Genomic DNA, 14938 nt, shown 5'->3' with positions numbered 1-14938 from the left:
CTGGCTTGTAGACCATTTTTCTGCACTTCTGTGCTTGTTAGCAGGGTTGTTGAACGAGTGAAACATGATATTAATATCCATCTTTCAAGAAGTTTCAAACAGATTGGTTAAGGAGGAGAAAGGCTTGTTTCGTAGTTTGAAATTTAATGGGTTGTTTGTTGGCTGAAATGTTTGGAAGTTAGGCAGTTCAGACTCACACCTTGAAATTGTCCTCTGGCTGTTGGGATATTCAGATTGATTGGACCTGATAACAGCAGAAGTAATGTAATCCAGAAGTGTTTTATGTTTTTACAACATCAGGACAAGTTTGCTTGTGACCCTTATTAAAGCTGATAACACTGGTGGAAGGAAATCTAATTTCAAAAAGGGAAATGTGTGTTAACAGGTGTAGGACAGACCAGGGAGTTATAAATGGGTCATTCATTTGGTGTATGATACTTCAGAGAGGAAAGCTATTTTCACATGGCACACAGGTGTCAAAATAGTATTTAAATAACTCGGGCACATGAGTTGGCATCTACACCGATGGCTGCAGAGCCAGTTGTATTCTCCCTTGTGTAAATGGGGTAATTCCTCACCTCCTTCCAGATGACTGGAGACTGGAACAGAACAAAAGGGGCAAGACGCCCGAAGAAGAGTGTTGACCCACATTATAAATGGAGGAGGCTACATAACTTTGTATAACACTGTTTTCTTTCCAAGATGTGATCTGGGGTAGCTTTTGAAAGAGAACATGCTTTTACAGTTCAGAAGGCTTCTTGCTGTCAAAGAATATTCTGGACTGCATCGTTGTTTTATTCCATTTTTACCAAAATTCTTCCAGGTCGTCAAATACTTAGGCTTTGTGTTGTTCTGCGACGAGTCTGAACACGTGCACGAAAGCTCAGTTTGGACATTTTGAAAAGACAAAATGAACTCGTGTCTGTGTGATCTCCAGTTTGAAGATCCAAGGAGATGGGGGCACTCCAGCAGTTTGGTATCACACTACCATTAAGTTGGGGGACTTATGAGACGGTTAAAAAAAAGAAAGACTGGTTAAAGTTGATGGAGCAGACGCTAAAATACACTGACCTGTAATCCCATCCCATAAACACTGAATCCTACATTTCCCATAATGTCTTAATGTCCGTTAATTGGACCCTTCCTAAAGGGGAAACATCCTCATGTTCCTGCTCATCAGTTCTGTCACTTAACTGTCCTTATCAAAAGAAACACAATAGGCACACTGATACATTTACTCAGGTACTTGAACAACCCAAACTCCAAAAAAGTTGTGCTGTTTAAAATACAAATTAAAAACAATGCAAGCATTACTAAACAGTAAAATTGTCCCTGAGCCCATATAGTAACATCCTTTATACAATCATGTTCACTAAGTGGTGAACCTCACTCCATCCTCCAGCTTGTGAACATCTGAGCCTTTCCAGGATGCTCCTTTCATAGCCAATCACGATCCTATCTCCTGTTACCAATGAACCTGTTAACCTGTGGAATGATCCAATCAGGTGTTTTTGGAGCGTTCCACATCTTTCCCAGTCTTCTGTTGTTCCTGTCCCAACTTGTTTGAAACGTGTTGCTGCATCAATTTCAGAATAAGCAGATATTGACAGAATGGATCAGCACATTATCACGTTCTTGTTTTATTTATACTTCACAAGGTGTTCGCACACGGCAGAGTGTTTCCATTTCATATGACTTTTGACTTCCACTACATTTCAGAGGCATATATTGTACTTTTTACTTAATTACATTTGAGTTACGGCTGTGATTGCATTCAATATCTTTCTTACAAAACATGATCAGCTTCTTCAAATATGATGCTTGCATCATTATAAATGAAATGCATGAGGTCCACCTCGACTAGAATTAAAATACTGCTTAAGTGTTCAGAGATCAGTCAGACTTCTGATAGTCTGAGTACATTTTGATCAACTTTTTTCTACTCAAGTACAACCTTGCATGGAGGACATAAAGCTGTAAAGTGTAGAAAGTGGCGTTGCTACTTAAGTAAAAAATTGCAATACCACCACTGATTATTCGTGAAACTGATCCTGGGCAGGGTGTAGTCTCTGGCCTCATCCAAGATAACCCCGATGACATCACTATGGCATCATCTGGGTTATTATCTTGGACTGACAGCTCCCTTCAGAGCCACAGGTGACATTATGCGGTGGTTTTCTCAGACTGAGCAGTGCCAGCCATGACCGGTAATCTGATCTGCATGTGTAAAACTGGCAGAGCGCTCTGTTAATAACACGCTGTATCAGGGTAGAATAAAGTAAGCAAAGACTGGATTCACAGACTGGTACTTTAAGACCGTGACGAGGCTGACTCACAGTCTCCTCTCAGGGTTTTCACTGATGCCAAGCAGTCTGTTTGGTACCATGTATCTGCATGTTTAGATAAATCTGCAGCTGACACTCTGATGCAACACCAGTAGCTTAAATAAAATGTTATCAAAAGTTAATGCGTTGAAATGGCAGATCAGATCGGATATTATTTTGCCATGTTCACAGCCGGCTCCCTGCAGAGAAAGTTTCCATTGCATTCTGGCAGGCAAGCTGTGCCCCACAGCCCTGAGCCCTCCACCATCTGTTCCGGTAAAACTGACATTGCCAGAGACGCAAAAACATAACATTTATTTAGCCAGTCAGCTTGTGGCTGTTTGGAACCGAAGGAAGTGAATTACCAATGATGGTTGGGGGGAGAACACGGCCACGGTGTTGGATCTGAGTCTCTCCTCTTTTAAAGACCTGCACCTGCTTGTGGAGTGGCTTGGAAAGACTCACCTGAGATGGCTGGAAGTTCTCCAGAGGGGGAGGAGAACATGGAAACAGCAGGACAGGCAGAGACTGCGATGTCTCGGAGATGGTGAGAGTGTCAGGAAGAGGGCAGAATCTGTTTTTGGTCCTTATCACTGGTCAGAAAATGAACATGTCAGCAAGGGTGGTGTTTGGAAAGGGGCGCCTCGCTCCCAAGCAGCTCTCCTTTGCTTTCCCTCAGACAGATTCCCTGAGGAAAGGCAGCCGGTCTTCAGGAGGAAAGAGGAGGATGTTCTCCTTTTCCCTCAGATGTCGACTGGGCATCATCAGAGGGAGGTCCAAAGGTGAGGCCGACGTCTTTTTATTTATTTATTTAGTCTTTGGTAATGTGTTCTTTAAATCTCACACTTTAATATTAAAAAGAGCTGACATTTAAAGGTTTTAGTTATTTGCCAATTTATGCAGTTTTGAAAAATAATTTTTGTTGTTTCTCACCAAATTGCAAAACCATTTAAAAACAGAGTTAAGGGGTGTGTGCGTGTGTGTGTGTGCATGAGTGCAGCAGGCATTGCCTGACTAAAATCTGGGCTTTTGATCGACATTAAAGGTGAACGCTGAAGGATGAGTGTGTGTGACACATCCTCATCCTCTGGCTCTTTTGGTTGTTTTTTTTGTCACACACTGATCGGTGCTGGCTGACAAACGAATTAGTCATTTTTCTTTTCAGGCTCTCACTTGCAACTAGATCCGACCACCATGAGATGGCAGTGTGGTCAGTTTGATTGAGGAGCAGATTAATTCAGGCCTGGAATATTCGCTTTGTCTATAAATAAAATAAAAATGTAGGTTATTTAACAATAATGTGGATAAAACATGGAAAAATGTACAAACCAGCAGTAAACCGTGGAAACAGTCACAGGACATTCTCTTCTCGAGAGACTTAAATATTTAGCACCTTTCAAGTCTTTATAAATTCTGCTTTACTTTGTTTCCTAACCTTTGTCTGTATGTCAAGGTCAATGCTAAAACTCAACTTTCATCATCTAATCATCACATTATCACTCGCTCTGCATCAATAACAGTCTAGAGGAAACGCAGAAGAGTCCATTTTTATTCCAACTCAACATTTGCCTTTTCAGAGGTTTTTTTTTTTTTTATCAGTCTAACACACTTCTCTGTCTCCCGCTTCTCTTTATTCTGTTGGAAATTAATTAGTCTCGCTCTGAAAGACTACGCTCGCTCACATTGTAAATGGGGTATTAAGGACAAAAGTCTCAGAGGAAATTATCTACACCGAAGAGCAGGCTATTGTGTCCACTGGAACAGCTGACTAATTAGGCCCCATGCAACAGCGGGTAGAAACATGGAAAAATGTTTGTTATCACTTTACACATCTGTAAAATAAGCATTTGTAGAGCAGAGGGTTTAATTTCACATCATGAAGTTCAGAGTTTTGGGCGTTTTGGTGCGCAGTGCGGTTTCTGCTGGTGTTGTAGCCCACCATGGGTTGTTTTTTTTTTAATTTCCCTCCTTCCAAAGTCTCAGTGATGACAACAGTTTGTCTGCAGCGAGCCAAACAAATGAGGCAGAAGAGGCGCCGAGGGGCTGCCAGCGAGGCTGGAGGAGGGTGTTTGTTATTGTTGGTGGCTGCAGAGGGGGTCAGGAAGCGGCAGGCGTCGAGGCTTGTGTGCCTGACAAATGGTCAGACAGGTGCGGGTCTCCCCAGCAGACCTGTTAGTCCCTCTGTGTTTGGGTGGAGGGACCTCTAAAGGGGCCTGGGATTAGCCGAGGAAGTGTGTTTGATTGTCACACAGTCCCTCAGATTCTTAATATTCTTTTTTTTTTCTTTCTTGGCTTGTATTTGTATTGAAGAGAAGTTGAAAACAGTCCTTCTCAACGAAAACCACCCACTCCACAATACATTTAAGGAGCTCAAAGCTCATTTAGTGAGCAGTTAGTGATGCCTCATGTTTCTACTGAACGACTCAGACGCTCCTTTGTTCTGCAGCAGTCAGATTTTTTTACAACAATCACTAACTAGTGGTTGTTTGTTGTTTTTTACCTTCTGGAGGTGTATATTTATTTACTTATCTTTGCCTGTATCAATTTAATTCACTTGTTTTGAGTATGAAGTATCCAACCATGTCGATACAGCTGTTTTTGTGCAATGGTATGGAATTGTTTGTATTGTTTGTTAAGTGGATGTATGTATTTTTATCGGGTGGCAAAGCAGTTTCCCCTTGGGGATCAATAAAGTTTTCTATCTATCTATTTGTACACCATTGATTCACTGGAGAAGTACAATCTGTCACCGCAGCCTCGTGCACGACAACTGCTTTTATGAATAACATTGTGACATGTTCTCAAACAGGCAGCTGTTCTGCACAGGAATTTTGCATATGCATTTTCCATTTTGTGTGTGTGTGTGTGTGTGTGTGTGTCTGAGTGAGAAAGAGAGAGATACTAGCACTGTGCAGACACAAGCGCTTTAAAATGGGTGCAGTCTCTATGTGAGAGAAACGTGACACTGTGCCGGGCTTACACTGACAATGAATGTGCAGGTGGTGTTAATTGTGCAGAGAGTTGAGGGTGTGCAGTTTTGCCGTGTGTAATCTCAGCGTGTGTGTGGCTGGGTTTGAGGATGTGCATGCAAGGGGTGTTTGACTTGGTGGGAAATGGATAAAGAGTGAGTGTGCGTGTGTGTGTGTGTGTGTGTGTGTGTGTGTGTGTGTGTGTGTGTGTGTGTGTGTGTGTGTGTGCTGGGGGAGGGAGTGACTATTGTATGTGCCTGCCTCACTGAACCCCTCTGGCAGAGGAAGAGAGAGAGGGAGCAAACACACTCACTCTGGCTCTGTGTGAGGGAGAGGGGTTGTGTGTGAGCTCATGTGAGTGTATGAACGGGGGATGATAAACCCTCGAGAAAAAAGGACGAGTGATTAGAAAGAATAGCTCAAAAATGGAACCACAGCGAGAAGAGGACATGAACCATTGCTCTCCCTGCTTTGGATTTTACTGAAAAACACGGCTTGGTAGATTTGTATTTTTGAGGATTGGGGAGAAAAGACATCTTTTTGTCAACAAGTTTAAACAGAGAAGGGAGCTAGAGAGCATCTGAGGATCAGAATTTGCCCTCTGGAGCTCAATTCCTCGCTTGGTTTTTCAAACAGGGACAAAGGTTAAAGAAATGCTGGACTTGGGGCAAAGGAATGAAGAAACGAAGATGGTGTTTGTGTTTTATCTGAGCGGCTGAGGCTCGGTCTCTCGGGTTGCCTACTTTTTTTTGTTTTTTTACCTCAGGTGGAACCTCAGCTCTCTGCCCGCTACCACAAATCAGCAAGGTTACTTCCCGGGGGTGGCTGCGCTGACTAAACTACAGCCATGCTGTGTGGTCTGAGGAGAGACACCAAGAACAGCGTTGGTAAGAGCACCACACTGTGATCTATGCAGAGCGAAGGGGGTCAGCTTGGGTGTTGCAGTGGAGGATTTGTGGCAGGAGGGGGCTCAGGGATCACCTGGATCTTTGACCAACCTGGAAAGAGCAGCTTATATCTTAAATGTGGAGTTAATCTGAGGGGCAGCCACTCCACTGAAAAGTATTACCTCAGTTGTCCTTTTCTTTGTAATCTGTAATGCATAAAGCCTGAATGAATATTAATTTGAGCGTAGACTCATTGCAGTGCATGTGTTATAGTTGTGATGGCTTGAAAGAGATTTAAATGTGAGTGGACACGACCACCAGCTCTGCATACCACCCTGCCATGTGTAATTGGGGCAGATATAGCAACGTGAACTGGGTCTGGCAGGGCCCAGTTTATAAATAAAGTTTTGCTTCTGAAAATAGCGTGATGATTTCACTGTCATTGTCAGTGCCACCCCGATATTTAACCTACATTCTGATTGGTCATAAGACGGATGTCCTGAATTAAATCAGGAGTTAATTAACTCGCCACATATTTATGCAGGAGCGTATGATTTTATTTTCGTCTGAGTTGCTTTACATGCAGCTCCTCTGGCAAAGCGCATCCTTGAGCCAACAACTGACCTCCTCTTCAACGACAACAGAGCGGAGATTTTTTCTTTTAAAGAACATTTGATTTATTGTCAGGGCTTTTTATTTATCAGTTCCATCCTGATCTTAATTCTAGCCATAAGGGTAAGCAGTGGTTATTTTAAGCTGGAGGGGGATGGCTGAGGTATGGCTTAATGGTACAGTAGCGTTCAGTCACGTGCAGCGCATTGGGTCTGCCTTACCCACAGCTAATGTTGCCTTTTGACTGCAATGACAGCTGCCGGACTGTCAGGGGCCCTCAGGAGCCCTCGTGGTTACGAGGCTTTTGCTCAGCCTAATGTGTCTGTGATGTGTCACTCACTTTGTGTATGTGTGTTGGTGCCTCACAGCTACTGGACAGGGTATCTGTGCAAGGATGTGTGTAAATTAGTGTGAAATACCATATCATGCATATGTATGTTCCGTGCATTGCCATAATATGCAAAGTCCAGTTATTTTGTAGCTATTTCTGGAGCTAAGGTCTCACTCGTGCTGCTATGTGCACAAGAAGGCTGAATCCTCCTCTTTACTGCAGGGCCTGCCCAAAGGTTTCAGGTCAGAGAGGCTTTGACAAAGGATCCATGCCTCTCAGCTGTCTAAAGGCCTCATCTTCAACGGGGCAGATGTGGAAACTTGATGTGGACAGAGAGGAGGCAGTGGGTTTGATGCCCTCCCAGCATTCGCTTCCCCCAGTTCAGTCTTTACACATCAGTGCAGATAAGAATTGATATACTGACAGGCCTGCAGACAAAATTAAGACACCTGACAACCCATAAATTCCCCCCCAAAATTTAGATCAATTTTATTTAGCTAATATTTTATTACTCCTATTATTTTTCTTTGTCTTACTTCTATTTGGTGGTTTAAGTCTCGGATGGATGTAAACATGAAGTATAACATTGCTGTGGGTTCAGTGAGTTATGCTGTGGGCTGCAAATTTATTTAGCCTATATGTGTATTCACATTTTGGCAAAGTGACCAACCTTGACAAACCTTGGCTATTAGGGGTGTTTATTTCCAATGTGCTTGTGGGTGTGCAGGCAACTATCACTCAGGTACTTTGACACTAGAGAAAATTTGATGATTCTCAGGTGAGTTCAGTTATAAGGAGTGTCTTTTACCTTTGTACTAAGTGGATTTATGACTGTTTATTCCATTGTGTTTTTCCATGTTGACTGTACATGTAATATTATCCTCTGAAAGCAATAGTCACACTGACTCTAAAAGCATGGGTACCGTGTCTGTGTGTTCAAATTTGAGTTATCATTCCAAGATGGAGTGCTATATTGTCTCCATGAGCCGTGTCAGTTGTTTCCACCCCGTTCAGTATCTTGCTCGCCTTGAAAACCTCTGGTTTATAAACTCCATAGTTTCTGAATATGAGGTATGAGAGAAGTAATGTATTTAACCAGTCTCTGCATCAAAGCAGTCATTGGAGACTTCAGTCTTTTTGCCACTTTATTACTTAAATTTAATGCCTGCAGTGTAAGACACTAACGTGGCCCCTCCACTCTTAAAGAGAGGATCAGCACAGCTCCTCTGTGAGTTTCTAATATGACGTTCAATCACTGTGCTGGACAGCTGAAAAGGTAATCTGCGGTGGACAGGATTAGAGAAGTGCCAAGTCAAGTTTCTTCATCACTGTGACTGCTGACACGTTTGTCCGGCTGCATCCAGGTTCAGATGGCCGAGCAGTGGCTCTGCTAATCTGAGGCCAACCGTGTGCTGTGTCAGAACTGGGTCCCACTGCGGGGGGGAAAAAATACAAAAAAATCAGTTTCCCTGCAGAGCAGATTGAACATTTCTCAGCTTTCTGTAGCAGCTGCTGTAAATGACATGAAAATGATGATTTTCTCTCCATGCCCGAACAGTCCATTAACCGCATGCTGTTCCTCCAGGAAAATTCCCATGCTTTAGTGGTTGCATACATCAAGCTCGCTGCAAATGTATTCTTGTGTTAAATTAATGGTTTTGAAGGGTCTCTGCTGCAGACAGAGAGGAGCTATTTTAAACCCTTGACCCTTTTATAGGATTGTTGTGGAAACAAAGTGGAATGACCTTCCAGGGTCCTGAGTTCAGGTTGATCACCCTGTTTCGGTTGGCTAATGGCTGATGGATGGATGTGGCTGTTGGCTAAGTGCTGTTTCCCTCCCAGAGCCCTCACGTTACCCAGGGTGCAAAGCATTAAAGCATGTGCAGCTGTCATGATGTGCAATGGATGGTTGTGTTCATTACGCCTTCTGCTGGAGAGTTTCCCAACATATCACAGTGCCTCATAACAGCACCTCCATACCTCCCTGCTGTCTCCTCAGATGAAGGACCATACTCAAAGGGGAGCAAGGAGTCCGGGGCAGCTGACCAGTCGCATTCGTCCCAGAGGCGCAGCTTCTCAGGTACAATACAGTCAAACCTGACTTCACATAATTTTGCCGTCGTTCTGTCATCTGATTCATGCTCCTGTGCCTAACTCACTTAGGTCCTCAAAAAGAAGAGTCGTGCTGAGTTTTTTTGTCCGTGTGCATGTAGAGTCACGTGTCTGCGATGTTTCGCTTGATGTTGCACTGTTTTGAATGCTTAGATAAGACGAAAAAAACGCATGTGCGGCATACCTGTCATTTGCACTAAACCGCACTTCTCATGGAACGATTTAACAGCACAGCACAACGTGGACCACGAGACAGAATGAGTCCTCTGATGACACCGTATAGCCACATATATCCATCAGAGTTAAGGTCAAAATCATTTTCATTCACTTAAGAGTAACCATCGGATTTCAATTTATGACCTGATGAGTCTGTCTTTTTTGTAATAATGCATTCAATTTCTTTCCATCACCAGTATTTAGTGTGGTATTAATAAAACTGACTCCATCCTCCTCCTCCTCCTCCTCCTCCTCCTCCTCCTGAACCTGCCACAAAGATTCACTCAGATTGAGAGATGTGAAGGAACAAGGAAAAGACAGAACAGTGAGAAAATAAAGTATGTGGTCGTGTGTCAGAGAGCATTTCTGTGAGAGGTTCAGGAAAGAAAGATGAAGAAAAAGTCTTTCGTTGCCTCTCAGACAGGGTGATTCTGTCAAGCAGACGCTAATGCTGACTGTGGATCTGTGCCTGTGTCTGTATCTGTCAGCAGACGAGTACCGAGGAGTGACCACGGTGGACCTGATGAAAAGGGAAGGCAGCAGTCTTGGCCTCACCATCTCCGGAGGGTCCGATAAGGACGGCAAGCCCAGAGTGTCAAACCTACGGCCAGGTGGGCTAGCTGCCAGGTGAGATCTCTGCTCTGTGATGCGGTTAAAACCTGGCAACCACATCAAGCTGTCTGCACTTGTTATTCTGCTCCCACAAATGTACACGTGTTGCAAAGTTACACCAGCAAGCCCCAAGTGCAGGACTGAAGGCGTTGTGTTAGATCAGCTCGATGCACAGAATAACACAGAGCTTATGGGTTCAATCCCCAAGAAATGTGTCCCTCAGTTGAAATTTAGATGTTAATTATTTCTTTTTTTATATCGCCACCTCTTGCTGAAGTCACTGTTGGATAGTAATTACTCAATAGAAATCTTTTGTCAGGTTGTTTTCTTTTGTTCAAAGATTACTTCATTAATCAACGTTCGATTAAACTCATTTTCCCCAACGTCAACGACATTAAACTCATTTTCCCCAACGGCGAACACATGAAAGGAAAACGTAGTGGAGGACTCACATTTCATGATGATTAAGCAGCGTGTGACACAGTATAACACACAAGAATGACGCAGGCCTCCTGAAAACGTCTTGGCCAAATGCGCCATTCGCTTGTCAAGTCCTAGGAGGTTTAAAGACAGACACTGTGCTAATTCTTCCAAGCAGCTTGTCTTCCAACAGCTGAGTTCATGCTTGTGTGGAAGTGCTGGCTAATTTACTGGGTGGAGAGACACTCATGCAGACAGAGACCGGCAGTGACATCGTGTGACGAGACCGGACCGGATGACAGGCCGGTCGGCTCTGCTGGTTAAGACGTTTCTCTCTGTCCGCTGTCAGCTCTGACTGGCAATCGCCCAAAGGTGAGAGGGACGAGCAGGCCAGAGCATCTTTTTAATTAATTTGCTCTCCAATGAACAGCGTGTTGACTCAGAATGTCATATGTGAGACACCATGTACAATCATCTCTGTCCGGGTCTGTGGAGGAGACGCTTTCAGCCATCCCACCCCAGCATCCGCTCGCTGTTCTCCACAGCTGGCTCTCTATGTTCGTGTCCGTACTGCAGAGGGGTTTAAGATCAAATTATCATTACTGTCTGCACACAAATGCATACAACCAACCATGATTACTTGTGTAAATGTTCACAGTAGACAGCGCTTGTTCTGCCTCTTTGGATCAGTGGGATCACGCTGTAAAAACCTGCCACAGCAGAGTATTAATTTCAGATTAGATACATCTCATTTTGACGACAGCCGGATCAACTTGTCTAGTGCCAACATGTGCTGCTGGGCTCCTGTTGTTGGGCCTAACTCAAACAAACAGGTAGCTTCCAGCGAGTTTTGAGGGACGAGAGTGAAAGTTGGGGGCTGTCACTCTAAAACAATGAGACAAAAGTGGCTGAAAAGTTCTGAAAGACAGAGAGAGGGTCTGTCACTACAAGCCACTTTGCAGATGCTGATAACTGATATTATGGTGCAACTTTCTCTGGTAACAAACTCGCAATTCCAAAAACTGATTGACACTCAGAGATTTTAGAGCTTTTAGGGCCCCTGGTGATGTGGGACCCCCTGGTTGGTATCCCAGCTTTCATCTTCATGGTCTGTCCATGACTTCCCACAGGAGCGACCAGCTGAATGTAGGAGACTACATCAAGTCAGTCAACGGCATCAACCTGTCAAAGCTTCGCCATGATGAGATTATCAGCCTGCTGAAGAACATCGGGGAGCGCGTGGTGCTGGAGGTGGAGTACGACCTGCCCCCATTCGGTAGGTGAAGTTCTGCAACATGAATGTTCTGCCTGAGAGCGCAACAAATGCTCAGACGTGTGCATTTTAAACTCACACAATGGATGGGAATAAGATTATTCGTCGAAGCTCCAGACAATAAAACAAAAACACAAACAGACCTCAGCATCAAATTTAAGCTTCACATGTCCGTTCCATCGTTTCTGCATGCTTGCATTTCGTCAGGTGTTCTGCATTTGAAATGCATTGCAAGGCATTTTGGGTATAATGATTTGGTGATTTGTGGGTGAAAAGATTTCTTGATGTCTAGATTAAAATGGATCTAAATTTGGTTAAAAAGTTTTTTTGACACCAAGTTAGATAAACATTCATTTTAGTGCCGTTTGTATATTTGTGTAGCAGACCGGCTTCGTGATGAATTATAGTCATTAAATTAAAATCATTGTAGCCTCAACGACTAAAACTTATTTTAGCCCGGGGTTAACCATGACATCTAGACACCTTCGACCTGCAGATCAATGCTTATTGGGTTTCCTTGATCAAGGCTCCGGCCTCAGAAACAGAGTTGGTCCCCGGGCGCTGCACTGTGGCTGCTCACTGCTCCTAAATCATCAGTGTGGGTCAAATACAGAGAATTAATTTCCCCACTGAGATTAATTAAACATGTTTCCACAACGCTCTCCTGATTCAACGCTCAGACAACACAAAGTTTTGTGAAAGCTTTGTACGTTGCTTTAGAGGATTCTAATAATAATTTTCTGCCCTCTCAGTCCAGAATCCCTCAGGAGTCATGACCAAAACCATAGAGGTGTGTTTACACAAGGAGGGAAACAGCTTTGGGTTCGTCATGAGAGGTGGGTGGACGTGACGCTTTTGTGTAGATCAGTAAAAGATAATTTGCTTCATCTTGCTCAGATGCATTGCTGTGTTTTTTAAAATTTTTTTTAAGGAGGCTTTCATGAGGACTGGCGCAGGTCTCGCCCTCTGGTGGTTACTTACGTGAGGCCCGGAGGTCCCGCTGACAGGTGAGGACATGGACTCACAGTGTTTGTGTGAGTACGAGCGTAGCTATCTGTGTGTCATGTATGCATTTATTTCTTGAGCATGCATGAATGAGCCTATTCAGATTAATGTATGGGTGCATGCATGCATGTTTCTATAGTGTGTATTTCCATGTATGGCCCAATGAGTTTTACTAATTGCCTTATCTTTGCCTGCAATGAAAATATTTATCTCTCATCCATATAGAATTATGCGTCACGATGATTTAAAATCCACAATATTTTGACGTGCACGTTATATCTTTCGCATCCCTCTACGCTCAGGCCGCTGCATGAAATCATGGCTGTGACACACATTGTGTATGTTATCTTCAAAGCAGAAAGGGCACTGCTCATCCTGAGGCTAATGCAACATTGCACTTTTCCCCATGAAAACTGAGAGCACCAGAAAACTGGAGCAAACGTAATTCACCTTCAAAGGCTTTACGGCCGTTTATCTCGTTTATCCTCCATCTCACCTGGGAGGGAACACTCATGTGGAACTGTTTAATGATTTACTGTGACTGGTGCTTCAACGCTTGTTCGAGCATCTTGCGCTGGTCGCCTGGGTTTTATCTTCTCCGTCTCCTTCTGTGTTTCCCCAGAGAGGGCACTTTGAAGGCCGGAGACCGAGTATTGAGCATAGACGGGATGCCTTTAAACAGAGAGAAGCACGCTGACGCCTTGACCATGCTGATGCAGAGCGGCCAGGAAGCCCTGTTCCTGATTGAGTATGACGTCTCTGTCATGGGTGAGCACACACACAGGGAATATGTGGAGGCATGGTAGGGCAGCGTTGCTCTGAGGGTAAATAATGTGACCGTTTGGCTGTGCGGATGTGAGTGAGTGTCAGTGCTGGAGACGCCACCAGGGGAGTCACACTGGCCCGTGAGCACACTTCCAAGAGGAAAGAGGTTGATGGGGAATGTTCAGTGTTTCATTATAATGTGTGGATCTGTCTACACGCCTGAATCATGGCAGGGTTTAATCTCAATATTTGTTTTAAAAGTAAATGACGTTTCTGTGCCAGAGTCATTGCAGTCTCCGCTTTGCTAACATTTTTTTAACATCATAAAATAAGATTGGACGTGAGACTTTAAAAGCAGTGTATTAAAGGGGAGCTCCAGTGATTTAGCATAACACTTCTATAAATTTGGGGGATTAACAAGCGACAGAGTACAAAAAGAATGTGCAAGATCAAAGCAGCAGCGGCCAAAATATTCAGACTTTTAAACCCCTTTACATTGGACAGAAAACTCATTAACACCGCTAACATCTGGCTTTTATCTTCATTGGAAAAGGGTACAACCACCATTCACTGCAGGGTCAAATGACTCTGAAGTAATCAAGGATATTTATCAGCTCCAGCTCCAAATGACAGGGATGGAAACATGACACCTGGGTGAACGCGCTAATTTTCACTCCTTTCTGGACTTTGGTGCATAAATAGCAAGGAAACTCAAAATGCTCATGATCATTCAGTCGGCCTCGAGTTTGAAAGAGAGACTGAAGTAAGAGATATAAAAAGTAATCTCTGTAACAGAAACTCATCTACTGGCAATGGGAAAGGAGTCAATCGCCCATTTTTAGTGGAGTTTCCAGCATTTATAAAAAGCAAAAACAATTTTGTTGTAAAACTGGTGTCAGTTAAACTCCAAAAATACTGGATCCTTCATTTCCCATAATGCAACAGCTACTGTTAGACCTTCCCAGCCTGATAACCTCTCCTGTCTTTCCAACTCCTCTTCTCCGGTTTGTAATGTAGCCTCTCTGATATAAATGTGTGGTCTCCATGCCCAGGCTAAGATAACACTGATGACATCACCATGACATCATCATCATTACGCAATTAAAGCCCCCCCAGAAGGTATTATAAAACATTGGTGCAATGCCCCTTTAACTGAATTATTGATGGGTCTCCAGTACAATAAACAGTGCATACCAGCATTATTTGGTCACACAGTTTTTATAATGTTTCTTCTGTTCGTTTTGATGCCAACTTGTAAAAGGAGAGAACAGCAAACACAGGTCAGTCTGACTGTTGAGAGTATGGAACGGGCCAAATCTATTTTGAGCTCCTCAACATTGAGGGAAGAAGTAGTAAAACACGCCACTGACGACAGGAACTCACTACAGATTATGACCTCCATTTGATCATGG

General features: G+C 43.6%; 1 protein-coding gene across 7 annotated transcripts in view; it reads left to right on the top strand.

Moving 5' to 3' along the window:
- Positions 1-2631: 2631 nt before the first annotated feature.
- The window catches only part of LOC139335078 (glutamate receptor-interacting protein 2-like), a 31352-nt gene continuing 19045 nt past the window's right edge, over positions 2632-14938 (top strand). For 3 of the 7 annotated variants that reach the window (XM_070968494.1, XM_070968491.1, XM_070968498.1), the window contains exons 1-7: positions 2740-3106; positions 9123-9203; positions 9940-10078; positions 11614-11759; positions 12509-12592; positions 12688-12763; positions 13384-13529. In XM_070968494.1, coding sequence (XP_070824595.1) covers positions 2869-3106; positions 9123-9203; positions 9940-10078; positions 11614-11759; positions 12509-12592; positions 12688-12763; positions 13384-13529 — 910 coding nt within the window. In that variant the 5' untranslated portion in view covers positions 2740-2868. Of the gene's footprint in view, positions 3107-6042; positions 6181-9122; positions 9204-9939; positions 10079-11613; positions 11760-12508; positions 12593-12687; positions 12764-13383; positions 13530-14938 lie in introns of those variants that run through there. The other 4 variants (XM_070968497.1, XM_070968495.1, XM_070968492.1 and 1 more) reach the window with 4 other exon arrangements.

This window comes from Chaetodon trifascialis, chromosome 8 (genome assembly GCF_039877785.1).
Source record: "Chaetodon trifascialis isolate fChaTrf1 chromosome 8, fChaTrf1.hap1, whole genome shotgun sequence".
NCBI lineage: Eukaryota > Metazoa > Chordata > Actinopteri > Chaetodontiformes > Chaetodontidae > Chaetodon > Chaetodon trifascialis.
Note: the sequence above shows the minus strand (reverse complement) of the source record. Positions and strands in the feature narration are given on the sequence as shown.